At 39.4% G+C, this 21,921-nt stretch overlaps 2 protein-coding genes across 6 annotated transcripts; both read left to right on the forward strand.

Moving 5' to 3' along the window:
* Window positions 1–214: 214 nt before the first annotated feature.
* On the forward strand, window positions 215–14,335 carry git2b (G protein-coupled receptor kinase interacting ArfGAP 2b). Of its 5 annotated transcripts, none has more exons than XM_053339991.1 (20): window positions 215–393; window positions 911–1,044; window positions 1,200–1,312; window positions 3,590–3,695; window positions 4,706–4,792; window positions 4,886–5,016; window positions 6,055–6,149; window positions 6,253–6,298; window positions 6,634–6,685; window positions 6,801–6,873; window positions 7,015–7,112; window positions 7,206–7,317; window positions 7,772–7,923; window positions 8,032–8,184; window positions 10,781–10,990; window positions 11,174–11,263; window positions 11,888–11,970; window positions 12,469–12,624; window positions 13,746–13,809; window positions 14,091–14,335. In XM_053339991.1, exons 1-20 carry the CDS (start codon window positions 342–344, stop codon window positions 14,298–14,300), a joined length of 2,217 nt encoding a protein of 738 aa, XP_053195966.1. In that variant the 5' UTR covers window positions 215–341; the 3' UTR covers window positions 14,301–14,335. The 5 variants fall into 5 exon arrangements, with proteins under 5 accessions (XP_053195966.1, XP_053195968.1, XP_053195967.1 ...); XM_053339993.1 differs by having other exon boundaries at window positions 12,472–12,624; XM_053339992.1 differs by having other exon boundaries at window positions 6,637–6,685.
* A 2,449-nt stretch (window positions 14,336–16,784) lies between these two features.
* Window positions 16,785–19,721, forward strand: LOC128380248 (glycolipid transfer protein-like). Its single transcript, XM_053339988.1, has 5 exons — window positions 16,785–16,941; window positions 17,415–17,473; window positions 18,041–18,174; window positions 18,297–18,447; window positions 18,646–19,721. Exons 1-5 carry the CDS (start codon window positions 16,839–16,841, stop codon window positions 18,826–18,828), a joined length of 630 nt encoding a protein of 209 aa, XP_053195963.1. The 5' UTR covers window positions 16,785–16,838; the 3' UTR covers window positions 18,829–19,721.
* Window positions 19,722–21,921: the final 2,200 nt, after the last annotated feature.

Genomic DNA, 21,921 nt, shown 5'->3' on the forward strand with positions numbered 1-21,921 from the left:
AACCAGACACAGACTATGTACACACATATATTACCACAAAGGCCCATAATACCTAATCGATGTACTGTGTAGCAGCAAAGAGTGGACGACAATCGAGGAATCAAGGAAACAATGAAGGAAAGCGAACAAGGAGGCACGGAGGAGGAGGCAGCGTGAGTGTTGGGATGGGACACGGCTTTGTTCAACAGTAGGGAGGGCAGACGGGCTCTAGTCGCCTTTGCCTGCTATCGTTCACCACTATCTGGCGGACTGTCCTGTCTCATCTTGGTCTAACTGTGTTGAAACGTGTCTCTTTTTGTAAAAACTCGTCTTTCCTGGACTCTTGAGGATTTCTATAAGGGATGTCAAAGCGAGTGCGAAGCAGAGAGGTCTGCGCTGATTGCAGTGCTCCGGGTATGATGTCAAACAAGCTAGCTTTAGCTGTTAGCTAACCAGCTAGCCCTATCTGCAACCTAGTTAACATTACATTAAATACCTCAAATGATCAATTATTGGCTGGATGGCTAATGCTAATGGTTGCACTTTTTCTCCTTGTCGAAGTATTTGTCTTTGTTTGGTTCGTGTGGCGGTATTAGGTTGTCTGGCACCCCAAAATCTTGGTTTGAAATGTCTTTAATTAGTGACAGTTTTAAGCAGTGAATCTAACATTGGGCTTCTGAGAAACATTTATTGATAATAAGTTATGCTGTAAAACTACAGAGTCAATGCCAGGCTGCATATGTGATTGACATTTCGGATTTGTAGAAGAAATTAGGAAGCAACTAGCCAAGTGTTGCTGTCATTTACGGATATCTTCTTTTGGGCAAGAAGTGATAACCACAACTGCTTCAGTTTTAGCCTTGTATACTATCAGTGTCAGACATCTATTGTTAGGCTGATAGGTCAACTAATGCTACATGTTTTATTACAGAGCCTCGCTGGGCCTCTGTTAACAGAGGTGTGCTGATTTGCGATGAATGCTGTAGCATCCATCGAGGTCTAGGACGACATAGCTCCCAAGTCCGACATCTGACTCATTCACCATGGCCACCCTCCCAGTTACAGGTGAGGGGGACAGGGACACAACCCTGAAAAACACCACACACCCAGATGCAAAGGGGTAGAATGTGCTTATCACAAGTGTGCAATATCAGAAAGTTAAAGGGGCTACATTTTTGTAGGAGGTAAATTTTGTTGTTGTTGTGCTTACTGGTTTTTAGATGGTTCAGACACTTTATGGCAATGGAGCCAATTCCATATGGGAGCACAGCCTTTTGGACCCTTCCTCTTCACTGAGTGGGAAACGCAAGGCCAACCCACAGGACAGAGTTCAGTAAGTGTGTGTGTGTGTGTGTGTGTGTGTGTGTGTGTGTGTGTGTGTGTGTGTGTGTTTACATCTGACTCTTACCTGAAGAATTTTGATTTGTGTCAGTGCTAATCTTGTTTGTTTGTACTTTGGTGTAAAGCTCTATTGGCAACATTGATTTTCATAGTTGCGGTCAGTGAACATCTATAATTGGTCCTGTGTACCATGAACAGTCAGTCACAAGTAACTTCGAGAACTGAAGTGATTTGATCAGTTGCTATGCATATGAAGAAATACACAACAAAACAAAATTCAGTTAAATGAATGCAGTGTGCAGTATCCTGATCGTGTCAGCCATATGGCACTGATTGGACAATTTAACTGAATAATTGTATGGTAATGCAAACAAGTAATTTTAAAGGATTATTTTAAGCTCTTTCTAACAAGCAGTGTGCTGTGACTCAGCAAGTCAAACTGGACTTGAACAAACAGCATCTGAAACATATTGGAAAGCATATATACTTTTTTAAACCTAATGTATATATTAATTAGTTAGCCTGGGTATACCCATGCTCTCATTGGAGTGAAATTCTACTTCACTCAGAAAGTTAGTATGGCCACCAAGACAACATTTTCGCCTGAGATAGGGAACCAATCACAGAACGGGGAGGCGGGCTCGAGGTGATGACGACCGCAGACCGCAGCAGTACATTGTGTGCTAAATTAGTTGTTTTTTATTTATTTAGTATACTGTTCTTAGTATCGTTATTCTTATTTAACTTATAATCATACAGATTTTACTTACATACATTCCTGTGTATGTTGTATGTGTATGTTATGTGTGTGTTAGGTGACGTGAATTAAGCTGCTTGGACCCTAAATTTCCCCTAGGGGATCAATAAAGTTTCTATCTATCCATCTATCTGGAAGGCAAGTTCACTTTGAAAATAGAACAAAAACTTGTGCTACATGATTTTTCGCGCTGCTCCCTACAGGCTCTGAATACGTCATCGTCTATCGTTGATATGATTGGCTGTAAGTTTGTCCAGCAGCGCACAGAAGCATTTGATCGACATTCGTTTATCCCGCCTTCAATACGAGGAAATGAACGGCTCCTTGCCAGACCCTACCTCAGTCTCACATGAGATTAAGACGCGATCGAGTGTTAGCCAGGCTATTAATTAGTAGTAATTAATGGGTGAACTACATTGAATCATGGTCAATACCAGATGTACATGGACAGAGATAATGACATAAACATGTAGATTAGAACACATTTAAAAAATCTGTGGGGCAGAGAGATATGATGGGATGTAGTCACCCACATTCGCTGCCAGGTATAAACACTGTGTCGGTCTGGTGTCTGGCTGGTGGAGTAAGGATAAACAGTCAGGCACATATAAACATAGCCGTGCTGAGTTCGACCCTCATACTCAGAGCAACAGGACAACACCAGACAACAGACAGAGAGTGAGAGCAATGCACCAAACAGGATCCTCGCTCCCAAATACAAGTTTCACACAATACCAAGAAAATTTAGAGTAACTCAGGATTTTGATATATAATGAGTTCCATGTGTCAAATACATTCAAATTCGCAGATATTATGTTTCATTTCAGTATTGGACACATGGATGCCCCTAGTTGGGCAATAATTTTAATTTAGTAAATTTTTCACACATACATAGATAGATATGCATATATACCAGACAGGTACAAAGTGGAATGAAATTTTGTTGCCACTGGCTCCACATAGAAACAGAATTAAAAAAAACATGAATCAAATAAGTAACAAGCAAAGCCACAAATAGGCAGATGCATTAATACATTAAAAATTGAATAAAGTGCAATGATATTACAAAAGGTATTGTACCCAACCATTCCTTATGTCGAGGGGGGATTACTGGGAGTTCAAAAGTCTTATTGCAGTTGTGAAGAAGCTGTTGTAGAACCTGGCTGTTCTGCTATGAGTGGAGTGGTAATGTCTGCCTGAGGGCAGAAGGGTGAACAGTCCGTGGTTGGGGTCTGATCTTGGTGACTTTTGACAGGTACATTGGGGAGAACAAGTATTTGATTTACCAGATTTTTCTGCAAAATCGGCAGTGTATCAAATATGTGTTCTCCCCACTGTAGCGGCTCTGTGCAATGTCCTTGATGGGTGTGAGAGGAGTGCCAATGACCCAGGTGACATAGTGATTACTTGAAAACAAGATGCACTTGACAAGCATTTAGTTAACATGAATTTTTCATTGTCCAGTATTTCAGCCTTTCTGGTTTCAGTTATGAGCATGTTTTTTTTCTCCAGTCCCAACAAGACAGAATTCATCAAGGCCAAATACCAGATGCTGGCGTATGTCCATCGGATGCCTTGTCGGGAGGATGATAGTGTAACTGCAAAAGACCTCAGCAAGGTAAGACATTGTTCTATTTTTGGTTTTTGTTGTTAATTCCTCCTCATTTGCCAACTTTTTGTTCAGTGTAGTGCAATGTTTGTTAGGAGACTATGAATCCAAAGGCAGTTTGATGAAATAAAACCAGATGTTTATCTTTTGTACAACACAAGTTTCTCCCACTGGCTGTTTGGTTTTTCTAACAATATTAACAATAATAATAATAACTTCAGTTGTGTACCATCTTTCACATAAGAAATGCAGCTCAAACTGCTTTACAACAAAATAAATGACAGGCACCCAGTGCTTCATGTGAAAAGGACATAAAAAGAACATAAAAAGATTTATGTAATATAAGATGGAAAATAAACCCACTTGATGACTTAAATAGAAATAACGTGAGAGTACAATACATGCAGTGGTGGTAATTTAAGACTTAACAAGCAAAAACTGTTATACTAAAAGTATTTCGCTGTAATATTGGACCATTTCATGTAAAATTCAGAAATGGCTTGGCCTGTTTATAAATGCATTATTCACTGCTGCTGCTGTCACATTCAGCCCCTCACATTTTCTCATACTAGTCACGCTAGGACTAGACTATCAAATAGTATAGCCTCTCTGACCTCAGGCTGCCTCTATTTTCACACTATTCTTGGATTTGTGCTCTGAATTGTATATCATTTCTTTAAAATAGCTGAACCACTAGCTGGAATTGTGATTTAAAAAAACTGTGTGTAGGTGAATGCAAAGAAGGTATAAAAAACATTTTTTTTGTTATATGCAACAGTGTTTGTCTTTAATACACCTGTAAATGTATATTTTGGTGCCTGTGCATCTTTTTAAAACATTTCATTGGTGTATCCCTTCATTGCAATGATGTAATATAATATTTTCCAGCAGGATAACACATCATGTCACGAAGAACAAAACACACCAGATCTTAACACAGCAGAGCCATTAAGTATTCTCTCATGGTTATGCACATAACAATCAAATTTAAAACAAACTACTTGCAATTCTCCATACAGCAACTGCATTCCAGTGTTCGGACAGGGAACATGGAGACCTGCCTAAGACTCTTATCTTTGGGAGCGCAGGCCAACTTCTTCCATCCAGTAAGTGGAATAAGCCAACAAACAAATGATGTTTGGTTGTAAGTTGACATAATGCTAATACTTAATCAATGTGTTGACTTTTTGGGGCCACAGGAGAAAGGAAACACTCCACTGCACATAGCAGCAAAAGTGGGACAAATGTTACAGGCAGAACTGTTGGCAGTTTATGGAGCTGATCCCGGAGCTCTGGACTCCAGTGGGAAGACCCCCATTGATTATGCAAGGTAAAACATGACTTATGTTTTTAATTTAATGCTTGTTAATCTGTTTATTTGCACTACTGAGGTTTTTGATTGAATACTTTAGATTTTGTTTTATTGCAAACTCTGTACCAACACCACATAATGTTAATTAACACCTTTATAATCTTAGAGATGCCACAATGTGGAACTTATTGTTTTGAAGCATTGAAGTGCATGGAAAGTCATATTTAGGCAAGTTCAGTGGTCAGCTAGCAAACTGCCAGCAGTTTTTACCTTGATGTGACCCCTACGACACCATATAGTGTGGTTGCACACCATTGCATAAATAGACACAGCAGATCTCACTTATCTGACTGCTGGCTGTGCTACAGAAATGATATACTTCCTTTAGAGATTCAAGCCTGTAAATAGAAACGTATGCGTGAGTGCAATATGCATGCTATGTATGTATTGATGTGTTAATGGAAAGACGTTGCATATTTTAAGTGAAAGTTAACAACTACATAAAGGTTTGATAGAAATATCCCAGTTAGAAACCAGAAAAAACCCCAACTGAAATGGCTGAAATATTTTTCTTGCCTTGCACTACAATGAACACTGGACACAGACCCCAGTGGCATTATCTCAGTGTCTGACTAATTCAATAAGAGTGTGACTAACTGAGGCAGGAAGGGAGGGAAAAACTCTGTAGCACAGTGAGCTAGTTGACTCAGCTTGACTAGTTTAGCAAAAGTGTGAACAAAGACCTAGAATTAAAAGATACAAAATAATATAAAAGGCAATGTAGCTCACTGAGATTTGTCAGACTAGTAGTATTTTCTGGTGTTTCAGGCATTACAGAGGCTTGGTGGTGTCATAGGTTTGCTTTTTCACCATAGTCCACTAACACCAACAGACCTCTATTTGTTTACTCTATACCATTACCCAACCAGAGCTATGCTCTAAATAAGAAACATTGTTTTAGTGAACTTTATGGAGTGTTTAACTAATTTAACCTGACACATTTTTAACATAAGTGCCGTGCTGTATATTTGAAAAACCTATTCCTAATCTGTGCAGACAAGCTGGGCATCAGGAGCTGGCAGAGCGGCTAGTGGAGATCCAGTATGAACTCACTGACCGGTTAACATTTTACCTTTGTGGTAGGAGACCAGGTAAGTAGCATCATCAGTAACATCAAGCATAACTATTTCCTGGAATTTAAAAAAAATATGGTTTATGTTAATTGCTCTCTGTTATGTCCTTGTTGTGTTGCAGATCACAGAAATGGGCAGCACTTCATCATTCCACAGATGGCAGACAGGTAATAGCTATGCACCACATCACAGCAGGGATTTATTTCATTGCTCTTAGTTACAGAAATTGAAATGTTGTACTACACTGTGATATTATCAGCTCCAGCAGGCTACTGGCTACTAATCAATGCTATATGGGTTATTTTGAAGGCTGTATGAGGGCAGTTAAATAGATATTCACTAAAAAAATCACACTGCAAATTTCTTCTTCTTCAATTTTGCTGCGTTCTTTTGATGGATAAGAAATAAGTAAGTATATTTGTACTTTTGCTATTGTATGTGGGGCTGTTTGTGTGAAATTCTGTTAGCAGGAAAATAAATTATTTAAATCTTTTGCCCAAAGCAGTCTGGATTTGTCAGAGTTTGCAAAAGCTGCAAAGAAGAAGCTCCAGTCTGTAAGTCATTTTTACACCTACGTTTTTTCTCCGTAAGATCCAAAATAGTCTCTCATACAACTTCCTATTCAGCTGTTCTACAAACAAACCACAGATCTGCTTTGTTTTATTCTAGCTAAGTAACCATCAGTTTGAAGAACTCGCCATGGATGTTTATGATGAAGTTGACAGAAGAGAAACAGATGCAGGTAAGATTCCAGGAATGGTAGAAAACACACAGTACTTCATTTCATATTCACATTTGCCGTGTCTTGAAAGATGTGTGATAAACTGCCAGTGATGTATATTATTATCCTGTAAGTATGTTGTGTTGCTTTTTTTTTTCCTAGTGTGGTTGGCCACTCAAAACCACAGTACACTTGTAACAGACACCACAGTCGTGCCTTTTCTTCCTGTCAATCCTGAGTATTCCTCTACCAGAAACCAGGCAAGTGCTTGCACCAGTTAGAACTTTACATTCTACATACTGCATACTGTATTTAACAGTACTGACATGTTGTTGTCACATTTGTTTCCTCAGGGTCGTCAAAAATTGGCAAGATTTAGTGCTCATGAATTCGCCACCTTGGTCATCGATATTCTAACTGATGCTAAACGTCGGCAGTGGGGTAACTCTTGTGATAGTCCCAGAGGTACAGTATGTTTCAACTTTGAGTTTGTAGTTTTGCGCTTCTTTTGCTGGCAAAAAACAGAGAATAAAAAGTAAGGAAAATCAGAATTGGTTGATATAAATAAGATGCAGAAAGTCAACACTGAGTTTTTCATTCAAATGTGCACCAAATGTGGGCTCAGCTATCGAAGGCCACAATTAGAATCTAGGCCATGTGTGCTGATGTTTATGCAGAAAAGTGCCAAACACAGATTGTTATTGAGGGCCTTAATAATGAGAACTTCTGCATTCTGTAAGTTATAGCAAACCACATTACAGCCTATTTATGTTCTTGTGCATACTTAAGGAAGATTGTTAGGGGTGCATTTTGCATGTGAATATAAAAAGTGGTCCTTAGCTATTTGATTTAGACTGCTGCCTCTAGCCAGCGGGGCTTGTTTGATCCCTAATCCTTTGATCTGATGGTCTGCCTTCAGAGAATGTGGAGCTGATCCTTCAGGGAATAGACAGTTGCCATAACAGCGAGAGCCAGGACAATGACCAGCCAGATTACGACAGTGTGGCATCAGACGAAGATCCAGTACAAGAGGCAACCTGTGGGGACAGCTGCAACGATGGAAGGACTAAGGTGACTGTTTTTTTCTTTTTTTGGAATCTGCTAATATTCTAACCCCGATACTTAAAGATTTTAACCTGCTCAAATGAATCTTGTCTTATGTAACCTGTTCTGCTGCAGAGCTCCGAGTCGTCCGACCTTTCTGACGGACCAATCACGGTGCAAGAATTTATGGAGGTGAAGAGCGCCCTCACTGCATCAGAAGCCAAAATACAGCAGCTTCTTAAAGTCAACTGTCATCTCAGTGAAGAGCTGCGAATGATGCAGGGCAAGGTCAGTTAATTCACATCATCCATAAGCAAAAGGTTGTTTTTTTTTTGGAGGAATGCATTAACACTCAGCATCTGTGCTCTGTGTTGTGTATCATACACATAATTAGATTTCTGTCACATTAATTAGATGGTAGCACATATTAATATTTCAAGATCTATAATAAGGAGCCCTTTGTAATGAATTAGTGGTATTTACATCCTCTCAGATACTTATTGCTCTCATTATTACAAACAATACGTCTGGTTATGACATTAATACAAAGGCCAGTTATTGATAATACTTCCCTTTTTACTTCCCCTCGTGAGTGCTACGTACGAGATGAGTGAAATGCATTTTACAGTGTTAGAAACTAAATTGCAGTCAGCGTTAAAAAGTTAGCCAATGTGTGCCAAACTTCCTCATCACCAGAAAAATGGTGTAATTTGATTTCACCCTTGGACATTAATTATTTATGCTAAGTTCATGCCAGTTTGAATGTGTCAGGCATGGCCTCTTCCCTATTTAAAATGAAACAGTTCATGAATTTGTAGTTGCAGGGAAGACCATATTTTGATATGATCAAGTACCATAGGACAGGGGTCTTCAAAGTTTTCCAGGCCAAGGACCCCCAAACTTATTTATTGTATAAATGTAAACCTTGTTATTGTGCATTCAATACTAAGATATTCAAATAATACACAGGTTCATATATTCATGTTTTTATTTTAAACATGTGCAAGGTACAGTGAGTAGGGTAGCCATGCCACTGCCATTCATAAACATAACATAATAAACTGATACCTGCCAAGATCAACAATGTCTGTCAATTGCATGTAATTATGCATAGAAAAAGTCTAATCAACCAAAACTCTTGCGACCCCCTGTTGAAGACATCTGCCATAGGAGATTACAATTCAACACTGGTTACAATTTCAACTGCAATACTTCTCTACTAGAGAAAAGTGCTGCTATGTTTCTGGATGGGGTAAAATTCCCGTGCTAATAATCAACAGTCACCAGACCTCCTCTGCTATGCCATTCAGAGAAAACGAGATTGGATGTTATATTTCTTTGTGCCAAAACAGAACAAGGATTCATACAAAGGTCCAATTCAGATGTCAGAAGTATTAATCCTCTCATGATAACCACAGAGGACATTAGGCTCCATCATCATAAATCTACAAGACCATCAAACAGCGACCAGTCACCAACCCCCTACTCAGTGCTCACAGACATGTCATCGAATTGGGTCCATTGGGACACTTCCCGACCCCTCATAGAAAGTACTGCCAATAGATTTTTTACAATTCCAGACATACTATCTCATCAATCAATTCTTTATTTCTTAGTAGTTCAAAAAAGTAGATTTTCCTACTTGGCCCCAGCAGTATTTAGAAATGCACATAGTTTTACTTGCTGAGGTTTTGAGGAAATCCTCCTGTTATTAAGATTTCTACCACAACTGAATAGCAGTGTCTGTCCCTAGAAACAATATCCTAGTTATTCAGCACAATACAAGTACCTTGGTGTGCGCAGTTCCTAAATAACTGGGGTTTGACAGGATTTTATGAAATGTGGTGCTTTGGTGACAGTACAAAGCATGTGTGCCATAAGACCTAATAAATTCAATTTTGTCCTCAGTTGCTCCTGCTCGACACAGCACATGCTTATATTGCAAGATGTGCCATCTTAGCAATAGATCAAATTTATTTTCATTTTAGAAAATATGCTGTGTTTAACAAAAGATGAGAAGATTAAGCTACCTATGCACCCATTTTGGAAGATTGCAGCATATCATTTGGTTTTTGTCGGGTTTTTGTTTTTGTCAGCCCAGTTTCTTTCTTTCTTTCTTCTGCTGGCAGAGAGACAGTGTTACACAATGTACTGCCTCCTCCTGCTGGTTTATTTACTCGCTTTTTCCTGACAAAGTAACCTTCGTCTACCCGCAGCCCGTATTTTTGTCATCACCTCTTGAACCTACACAAATGTCGAGCTCCAAAACATTTCCTAACATTTAAGTTCATCCAACAAGCCTTGAACACCTCTTAGTCCAAAATTCACGTGTTATTTTCAGTCTAGACAAACTGAGACAATGAACCAAACTGTAGGCAACAATACTTTTGTGTTAGCCTGGTAGTACTGACCTCTCCATGACCTCAATGCCTCTACTCCTGACACTTTTAATAGGTTTTATAGCTTATGTTATCCATTTTGTTGACTTTTATGACATAATGTGACCCAATAGTATATACATAATACATAATAGTAGGGACTCTAATTCTAGACAGAAAGCTTTACAAGTCAAGTTTCTCATTGCTCTTTTCAGTTTCTAAGTGCAGGTTTTGTAAATAAGGGCAACCACGTATGCAGCACTTTCTCAAGGGCTCATACACAAAGAGTTGCTGTCAACACAAAGTGTCAGCATTTTATCTGCCAAAGAAACAAAATATTTATTGTGAGATCAACGTAGAGGAGTAACCAAAAACAACACAAAGGTGAAGAGAAACTCACTGGAGGGTTAGCGGGATACTACTCTATTATTAATGTCTGGCCAGGCTTTTGTAAGAAGATCATCCCCCAGCCAGAGCTGAATTGAAAGATGTTTTGTTCTCCTCAGCTTAACTCCCTGCAAACTGAAAACACATCCCTGCGATGGCAAACCCCCAGCGGGCAACAACACGTCCAGGGGCCCTTTGGTCGACACCTACCCCGAGGAGGTCGAGCCATGTCCATGTACGAGACGGGTTCTTCTCCGAGGCAGTACCCCCACCGAGGCGAGACAGCTCGGCAAGAGGACGGAGTCATTTTACAACCGTTCCCGACTAATGTAAGCACAGAAGCACCAGTGTTCCTGCTCAGTTGTCCTCACAAGACAAAATAATGATGCCTGGCTTTGGGGCTGGTGTTGGTTTTTCATTTATTGTTTCATTCATTGATTCATTCATTGATTCATTCAGTCATTCATTGCATCTCAATAGAGTATGCTCAACTTGATTTGACCCCTTTCTAGATTGGTAGGGGTCCTTTGGGGACGGCTGCTTCCTCCCTCCCTACCTTCCCCTCTTCCCTGTCCTGGTCGTGGGATGAGAGATCTCGAAGGGTTAAGTACTGAAGTTCCCCTCGGTTCAGAGGCAGCCACAGGGGACGGTGAAAACTGTTCCCCTGCTCGACCCCACAGTCTTCTCTCTCCTGACTTGTGTCTTTAAGCTGCTTTTTTATCAGTGTCGCCTGCCTGCCTGCATGCACCACAGTGCATCTGCTACAGTTCAGTTATCTGAACAACCCTAGCTGTTTTTCTCCACAGGGAACCTCAACCAGAGCTGCTTTGACTCAAGTAAACATCCGAAGAAATGAAGTGCTGCAGTTTGAATGATCAGAATTCAGGGTCCAATATCCAAAGATAAATAGATAAAATGGCTCACCACACTGTGCTTATTGGTCTTGGCTACTGTTAAGAGCACCCACAGTTTACATCAGGATTAGTTTGCATCTACTAATACGCACTGCGTTTACACCATGGACACAACATGGTTTTATATTTTCTTTCCCTTTCTCTTCATCTGCTTTGAAACCGAAAGTCTGATACTATGAACTTGGCTTTGTTTTCAGAAATGCATGATTCTGATTTGTTTGTGCCTACAGCTGTTCTGGTAATACGTTTGTTTTAATCATACAGTGTATACTTTATCATCTGATTGATGGTAATCCACTCATGTCCCTATAGGGCTGCAGTCTGGAAGGACAGAGCACTATGCTGGAGATTGACTACGACATGACGCCCAACCACTCTGAGCTGGAGGAGTCTGGGTAAGATCTATTTGTATTAACTCTGTACCCTACTGTGAAATTCACTGTAAACACATTTTTAAAACCAAGACTGTTTTCTCTTTGAAACATTTACACATTTTCATCACTGATATATAACAAAAATAATCCACAGTTCCTTCAGTAAAACCGACAGATTGGTGCTTCGAATTAATAAATTAAAAAAACCTTTTTGTTATAAACCAACTCAGCAGTGCAGGGGTGAGTTAACATATTGCTGCAGTAGGACTTTGCACCTGTCTGACGCAAGCAAGAACCAGTAGTCTCTGGTTCTTTTTCCGTTTATGCACATGTAGATGTGAATATAGTCACTGCAATTGTCTTAATTCAGTCAGTGCACTGCAAACCAGAATAAATACCAGTTTTAAAATATAACCACACTTCTAATGGACTGATAAAGTATAAAACAATCTGTGTCTTTAGGAGTTTCAGTACATATTGCCGTAATCAGTGATAATCTGTTTTTTCCCTAATTTTTAGCAGCCCCCTTACAGCCTCTGAAAATGTGGAGCTTGAAGAGGAGGGTGAGGAAGACTCCACCCTGCCATGCACAGAGGATGTCATCTGTAAGACGGAGCAGATAACTAAGAACATACAGGAGCTTCTGAGAGCTGCTCAGGAGACCAAACACGAAAGGTAGTTTATGATCAGTGTATAATTTCATGTTTAAGGTTATACTAAAAATATATTAATGGTGTTTGATATTAATAAAAGTCATTTCTGTAAATCACAATTTACACTATCAGTCCTCAGGCAGTTTATTCTCAAATCTAAGAATCTATGTTCTCTGTCTGACCTTTTGAAGAGGGGAAAAAGTGCTTTATCTTCTGTCTCGGTTACTTCTAGGTCAATGGTTTCTAATAGTCATCCTCAGGGCCCAGGGCACTGCTGGCTTTCTTTCATTCTAGCCAGCTAACCAGTGACTGATTTACACCGGTGTAGCAAGGCCAATGTACGTAACCACATAATATACAAACCAGCAGTACTGTGGTCCCAAAAACCAGGATTAAGAGGTCTTTGTAGACTGGCCTCTATCCTGGTGTCCTAGAGACTCTATGTCTGCTGGGGGTAGGCCCTGTTTCTAATGCAGCTGACAGGAAACACTGCCAGATCACTTATTCCCTCATGATCGGCCAAATCCTTAGTGATATCCAAATTTAGTTAATTTGCCATTTGACTTTTTTAATTTTGTAAATGTGTGGTGTAAGGTGGGGGCGGTGTGCTGCTGACCTCGACTCGGGACGTTGTGGATCGGTGGAAGGAATACTTCCAGCCCCCTCTAATCTCTATCTCTAGTCTAATGCAGGCTTTCACAGTTTGATTATTGGCTTTTACTGTGATGATATTGGTCTCTTTGGCCAAATAAAATTGTTTATCATCAGTTTGAGTGTAAGTCAAGATGTTTTTTGTGCCACATCTGAATTCTTCTAGAAGGTTGCACTAACACCATGCGTACAGTATGGTTAGTTACACCATCAACTACAGTAATTATGCAGTGGGTCAAACATTGAAAATGCAGTTTTCCATTTGGTGACACTTGAAAAAATGTAAATCACATTAGTTTAGAAATGTATTGATTTTATTCATCAATATTCTTTTCTGGAGTAAACACCTTCACGACACAAGATAGGAGAATTGAATTCCCTTTTTTTAATGTTCATGACGAGGAATGTTTGCGGTTGCTGTTTTGTATTGAGGTTTTTAAACGGCACACAACTGGTTGAACAACCACTCAGCCTTTTGTCTGTTTCCCACAGCTTTCTGCCCTGTTCAGAAAAGATCTGCATGGCTGTGTCGGAGATGGCTGCCCTGTTTCCCAAGGTAAGATGACTCTCACCAACAGCTTGGTGTCCCACCCCCTGAGTAATTAAAGGATTAGTTGTATGTTTGGTAAACAGCCAAAAGCAATGTAGGGTGACATGTTTAGATAGGTAGCTTCCTTTTCAGTTTTTTGTTTACCTTTTTTTGGATTACTTAGTTTCATGTTTACCCCCACACACACACACTGCCCATGAGCCTGCTGACCACAATTAGACTTTATTTATGGACGTTGACATGTCAGTCCCTTATCAAGAATCCGTCTTCCCTCCTTTCTCTCACAGAGGCCGTCCTCGGAGACTGTGCGAGGGTCTCTGTGTCTGCTCACTTCAAGCGCCAGCCGGCTGCACGGGGAGTGCCAGAAGGCCACAGAACACAACCCTTGCCGGTCAGACATCCAGCTGGTCACTCAGCAGGTCATCCAGTGCGCCTATGACATTGCCAAAGCTGCCAAGCAACTTGTCACTGTGACAACCAAAGAAAACAACAACTAACCCCCCCCCAAAAAACACTTCTGATACACTTAAAATACAACTTGAAACAACCTTAAATGATGTTGCTAATTTCAACTTAATCAGTGTTACCACCAGTTTTTTTGTTTTCCTATAGTCTACATAGAAACATTCACTTACATTCCTTAAGATGGGAAAATCTTGCAATGCAAAATTACTGATCAATCAAAAGCTTTATTTATTTTTTTGTTTTTGTATCATGGTAATACGGAGTAAAGCTGTTATCATTCTTTACCTCGCAAGGAGTTAACAGTTGAATCCACACAATTTCCAAAAGTGCAATGTTGTGTGTGTGTGTATATATAAAACAAGTAGAACAACGAGCAGTTGAGCCTTCTACATTGTACTTTTCTACCATAATATTTTAGTGGACACCAGAGGCCATCAGTTGTTCTCCTTGAGGTCTGGTGTCTGGCATGAATGAGCTGCCAAAGAGGACCAAAAGTCTGCAAGACACCTGACATCAAGGATCAGAATAGATGAACGACACCAGGTTAATCTTCCTTTAGCCATTTTAAATGTTTTTTTTTTAAAGATGCAACAACAGTATTTAACCTTGAATCATTGTGACAACACTTGCTCGGAGTTGAAATGTTCGTTTAGTAAGCCTACTGTGATTATGAAAACAGATTCAGTGCATCGAGCACCATGTAAGGCCAGCGACAGTGTGCTAACTTTTATTCCATCCAGCAGCTCCAGCAGGTGATCTCCCTGTTCAGTCCCTCCATGCTGGTTGAAGACGTGTTTATAAGTAAAAGTATCAAGTAATTTTTGGAGTTATAATGTTACAGCCATACTTCTGATGTCGTATGTATGTGTGTATGTATGCGTGTGTGTGTGTGCGTGCGTGAGTGCAGTTGTCCTCTATGGCCCATGTGAAATCCATTTTGAATCAATTTTAATAGCATTATGCAAATATATAAAATGTATGTATCAATGTAATTCTTTATCGAAATAATCCAAATGCTATTCTATTTATAGACTGTATGTCATACCTCTAAGAAAATATCAATGTTTATTTTCATAAGCTTTTGTTTTAACATGTTGCTCCTCACAGGCAAACTTTTGTTCTGAGGTTTGGGACGTCTCAGCTGGCAGTTATTTGTAGGCAACTTGTGATTTTTTTTGTTCATTAAGTGTGGTGCTGTAACTCCAGTGTGTCAAGATGCTGCCTGTACCGCCTATGGTTTACAATCAATGATGAAGTAAATGTGCCCTCAAAGTTAGAGTACCTGTTGTAGAACTTGGGTCTAATGTGTCACTCATTGTTGTGAGCCAGATAGTTTCAAACAGGGGTGGAAAGAAAAGTTGAATATCCTGCCTAGGAGGAATACTGTAGCCAATCCAGTATGAATATGTGACCCCTCCCTTAGACACTTTCTCCAATTCAGGCTTGTCAAATTGGTGCCTTTTCTCTATAAGGAAACTTTCTCAGAAGATTTAAAGCAAACTTCAGCACTGGATGTCTTTAAAATGCCCTAAAATGGTCTTCAATACAGATTTTAACAGTATTAATGTCTTCTGTTCACTTTCAAGTCTTCAAAGTGATCATTTGTGACAAACTCCTTGCTAGCTTTTTAAGGCTGTTTTTAGAGCGTGAGGGGCCTGACTGTAGTGAATTGAGCAATAGTTCTTTTTATTGCTTATGAATTCAACTTTTCATTTGTAAGGTGGAAAATGTGTCATTTCCTCTTTAAAAATTTAAAGGACCAGTGTGTAGGATTTAGTTGCATCTAGCAAAATTGCAACCAGCTGATCACCCCTCCCCTTCCTTCCTCCTTCCAAGCTGTAAGAGAACCTACAATGGCTGTGAAACTCATGGGGAGCGGGAACCGGTCTCCTTTGTAAATCTAAAGCCCTCATTCTTAGGTTAGGTAACAAGAACACAATGATTCTCATGTTCAGGGTGATTAAATACTAATTAAAACATACTTATATTTGTGCCAAGTCTGTTCCACTAGATGCCACTAAATTATGCACTACACCTTTAAATCTTAGTTCATTCAGACCAAAAAATTACCAACAATTCCAAAGTGTGTGTGTGTGTGTATACTGTAGTTAGTTCTAGTCTATACAGATATAGACTATACAGATATAGACTAGAACTAACTCTATACAGATATAGACTAGAACAAACTACAGTAAAACACCAGTGAGTGCATGTATTCAATTTCTTTCCAACCCTGGTTTCAAACTTGACATTTAATTCCTTGTAACCTATAGCCTACCACTGCCTCTGTGGTTGAAAACAATCCCTGCCTTTAGGTCTAATAAAGTATAATTCATACCTCAACTGGGCTCATTGTCGTGTATGTGTGTTGCGTTTGTGTACATTCAGCGGGTTTGTGTATTATTTCCCACCTGTGGGAGAGGGAGGCAGTACTCGGTGCCTGGTAGCGCCTCCCCGCCCATCTGACAAGAAGATAGTTCCGGGTTTGGGTTTTTTTTTTTTTTTTGTTCCCCCCACTGCTGCTCGCTACTGCTGCTTGTGTGTTTCAGCGTTTAATACGGCAGGACGACATGTCTCTTTTACTGGATAACCAATTCAAAGAGCTACCTCCTGACAACTCTGTAGACACAAAGCTGTTCCTGGAGACCGTCTCTCACCTCCCGTCTTTTTTTGGTAAGTACATTTACCTCCACCTGAAGTCGAATACAGACAGAAAGAGAAAGAAAGAGAGAGAGAGAGTGAGGGTGGGTGGACGGACTGTGCTGTGCTGTGCTGCTGCCGTCACGGTTCATTCTTGGCTTACTTGTTCCTCATGACATACTGATACAAACGACTTGTCACTTGTGTCTCTTACCCACGAGTTGTTCCTGCTTATATTTCACATACAAGTGGAGCTGCTGTGTCATGGTGTGGTAGGGGGTCTGAAATCAGCTGCGGCCGTTTTTCCTATAGAGAAACTCTTTGTTTACACATTGAACACAGCACACATTGACCTCATTGTGACTTTACTGAGACTATGCATTCACTGCAACCCCACCACCACTATTTGAAAAGGGCTGATTTGTATTCACCCACCCCTCTGAGCCATGAGTGATGAAGTCATTAATATTTTATTGCTTTGGCTCTCAAATGTCTTTCTCTTTCAGACTGCCTGGGATCAAAAGTGTTTACAGTCATCAAATCAGACATTAATGGAAATATAATGGTAAGATACAGATATGTGTGTGTGTGTGTGTGTGTCAGTCAGGTATTTCTCATGTTGTGGGGACTCTCCTTTATGGGGACAAAATGAAAGTTTCCGTAATGTAAATAATTCATTTTCAGGTGAAGACCCCAATTTAAAAAAGAATCAAATTAAAGTAAGTTTAGGGTTAGCTGAAGTTCGGGTGAGGCCTGTGGCGATTGTGGTTAAGATTAAGTCTGCAGCTAATGAATGTAAGTAAATGTAATGCTCTCTGAAGTGATGGAAATACCACTGTGTGTGCCAGGTATTCCTCATGTTCTGTTTACATAATCATGTTATGGGGACTTGCCTCCCATATGGTAGACAAAAAGCAAGTCCCCCTTAATGTAGATCACTAATTTTAGGGTGCAGACTTGGTTTAAAGTTGAGTTAAGTTCCAGGAAAGTAATGCAAGTCAATGTAATGTTTTCTAAAGTGATAGAAACACATTGAGAGTGTTTTTTCATAATACAGTTAGGAATTTAAATGCATGTTGGAACATGGAGTGTTTCCTACATACAAACTCAACCCAAATGTGTCTTTTTCCAGAAAATTAAAGCAGTATATCTTAAGGATCCTGAGAGGTATGTCACCCTGCAGCACATTTTGGAGGCAGAGCGTCAAGACAACGCTGCAGAATGGCCTAAAGTCGGTGCAACATTAGCTCTGATGTGGCTGAAGAGGTGAATGAGCACACCATGAGCTCAATGTTATGTCATTATGTTGAACTTTCAGCTTATAAACTGAAGCAAACTGGTTTAATTTGATTACTTAAAGAAATAATAATGCTGAATCTCTCCTGCAGGGGTCTCCGTTTCATACAGATCCTGCTGCAGAGTATGGCAGACGGAGATAGAGATGAGAACAACCCCAACCTTATTCGGGTCAATGTCACCAAAGCTTATGAACAGGCGCTGAAGAAATACCATGGCTGGCTTGTTCAAAAGATTTTCCAAGTGAGGAAACTATAGATGTGAAAGAGTTATTCTTAATCATTTATTGAATGTGTATGTAAGTGTTAAGCCCATTTGAAGCTTTGGTTTGTGTTGTGATAATGGAAGGCATCAAATAAGATGTTTTTGTTATATCCTCTTTTGTACTTACCCTGTATTTAAGTTTTTTCTTCTGCTTAACAAGGTTTTTCTATCTTGCAGACAGCGTTGTATGCAGCTCCCTACAGATCGAACTTCCTCAAGGCTCTGTCAAAAGGAGAGGAAGTGAAAGACGAGGACTGTCTGTCAAATGTCCGTCAGTTCCTGGTGAATTACACAGCTACTGTAGACGCCATCTACAACATGTACACAAATCTGAACGCAGAGCTGGACTACACGGTTTGATTACCCGGGACACCACTAGACTGGAGGTGCAGGAGCGTCCTGCTTCGGTACGCTATCCGGCATCCCTATCAGGTGTTAGTCCAGTATTTTAAAGGTTTTTCTGATGAGATTTTTTTCCTTCCAGTGTGATATTTATTGATTTGATTATGCCTTACTAAATATTAATATTGTATATTTGGTCTTAAAATTATGCAGATGGTTATTTTTTTCATTCTTGTATATAATTTCTAGTAATTACAGGATTGTTACAGCAACAGTGCAGCTCTAACTCTTATACAGGATTATGTGACTATGTGGGTTGCTGCTTTATTTTTGACACAAAGAACACAACACTGTAAACACTGTTATGTGGGTTACAGGTTACGTAGAAATTGTTGCTAATGGTTCAGATTCAGATGTTCTCAGCCTCCTGAGGCCTGGACTTACCTCTGCTGTTAACCTGGGAGCAGCAGCCCCACGGGTAATTTTAAATTTTAACAGCCCATTTCAGTTGTTTAGTAATTGCTGGAATCCACTTAGTGCCTTAGTGTTACTGAATAAAAAAACACAATGTTTTCAAATTAGCATTTATATATTGGCCTGCAATTCTGTTTTACCTACAAGACAAAGGCGAACACAACCAGAGTTTTTTCTTCTATTGAGGGCTTTATCTGTGTGGAGTTTGTGGTTTGTCTGTGTTTACTTGCTGTGGAGGGTGTGGTTGTTTGTACTGTTCATATTGTTTCATGATCTGTTTTTTATTTCAGGAGACAGCACATCATGATAATGACTCATTAATTAGATTGACATTTTCTGTATAAATACTTGCTGTTTGATTCAGGATATTATCATGATTAAAAAAAATGTATCAAGATCTTAATGTCTGAAGTGTTGAAACATAGTTTAATGACTCCAAATGATAAAATCACACTTAAAGCTCATGAATTTTACTCTAGGTGATGATATTGATTTTTTTGGGGGTCTCACTTTTAATCACATTTGTGGTGTAGCTACTGCATGAAATGGTGAGATCATGTTAAGTGATAAAAATCTAACTATGATATGTTAATTCTAGTCTCTGCCAAGTGAGTTCTTCAGTGACTCTAAAAAACATTTAAATTTATGTATAATTCTGCAAAAGCAGGTTATACGTTTTCAGAAGCTCTTTTGGTGGACCGAAAAATGCGTTTGAGGGTATGGCTGTTGATAAATCTGAGTTTACTGCTTTTTTTTTCTTCTCCAAACGTCAGCAGTAAATCGGGCAAAAATCCCCTCTCTTCTTCATGCCTACTAATCCCCCAGATCAACCATCTTCTTCCTCTGCCCAGTCTTATTTATCTGAAGTATGTCCCACAGGCTGGAGTGGCTCTGGTTCCTCTCCCAGCGGAGTCCAGCCTGAACTAATTGTCTCACAGCAAGAACAAGAGCAGCATGTCTGTATTCCTGTAGGTTTATCAGCAGAGCGGCCTGGCCTGACTCCTGACAGATAGATAGGATGGAAAAGCTCCAAGGGAAGACAACACACAATAGGCTAAGGACATGAAATCATTCACAACAAAGCCTCAATGACAAAGCCACTGACCTTTTAACTCTGAAATATTAGTTATCCTGCAACAAGCTCATCAATCAAATATTGCAGTTTTATTCCCAACAGTGCATCTAATGCCATTATTTATGCCATCTAGGTTATTTGTTTTGTAATAGACTACTTAACATGCGTGCGCATTATACATCTGTGGTGATTTAAACGACATTACTGCTATAGCATCCAATTTAGGAGGACAAATGAAGCAAAATAACGGGTGCAGGCAGGCATACCATCTAAGATTAACCATTCAGTAGCTGGGTGATAGCAAGCCCGTGTCTTAATAATGCAAGCAGTAATATTCTTGTGGATTTATCTTCAAGAAAGTATTTTTCTTATACACAAATGTAATATCACGAGGGAAGGAGAAAGCCTGTACATTTTCATTTACATGTGTGTATTGATGGATTCAATCACTCCTGCCTCAAGCGTCTGCCATCCGTCTAGGCTCACATAATTCACAATGGTAACAAAGTTATCCCTTCCAACTTGCATCATTTGTAGAGGAAATATTTCAGCTAAAGACTGACTCACTATCATATTATAAACCGGAGATCCTCAAGTGAAAATTTGGATGTTAATCAAATGAAATCTATGGCTGAAATAAGACCTTCTAGGCAGTTAAACCTTCAATCCCTTTGCATAAATCCAGGAATATATCTCATCTTTCCACATCTCATTAATCATTCATGGATATAATATAACTGTCTTCTCAGTTGCATGTCTGGCGGATAAATAAAAATAATATGTAATGACACAAACTATTTGCTGGGTCTAGAAAATTTCATTTACTTGACAATCCTTATTAAGAAGAGGCAAAAAGGGTGAGGGGATTGGGGTCATACATTGCAAACGTAGTTATTTCAACAACATACTTCATGGAGAGCGCTCACATGTTCATATATAATAATTGCACTTTATAATTATAGAGACGGTTTGCCATAATAACTCAACAGGCCGATATAAATAAATAGTATTACAGAACCAGCGCAGACACATTAAGAACTACTCAGTCATACATTTCACACCGTCAGAGATAAATGATGAAAAGAAAAGTCAACACAATCTCTTTAAAATTATAAATGTTACCAAAAATACAACAAAAGGGCACATCTTGCTTGGCCTGAATGCCACAGTGTTGATTCAGATCTATGCAAACAGTCCTAACGCGCTGTGTTAAGCATGACTACCTTAAAATCATTTAAGATGTTAAATAACACAACCTTGAGTATGACTGCACAAAAAAAAAAACAAAAAAAAAAAACATTTTCACATTTGTATGCAAATTATCAAAATATTTCCCCTTTCAGTGACCAGATTTGCATCATATTGCAGAAGCTGGGGCACTGTGCATGTCTGTTAACACAAGAGCCGCTGAAAAGTGAGCAAAAACTAAAATCAAGGAGAAAGCAGCAGCCAAAAGTTCAGGTAATAATGAAGGAATGTTCCCTCTCACAATTTTATGTAAAAATATACTACACTGTATATTCACCAAAACTGTCCCAGATTCAAGTAATTGCTTTTAGAAG

The sequence above is a fragment of the Scomber japonicus genome, chromosome 19 (assembly GCF_027409825.1).
Source record: "Scomber japonicus isolate fScoJap1 chromosome 19, fScoJap1.pri, whole genome shotgun sequence".
NCBI classification, from domain to species: Eukaryota; Metazoa; Chordata; class Actinopteri; order Scombriformes; family Scombridae; genus Scomber; species Scomber japonicus.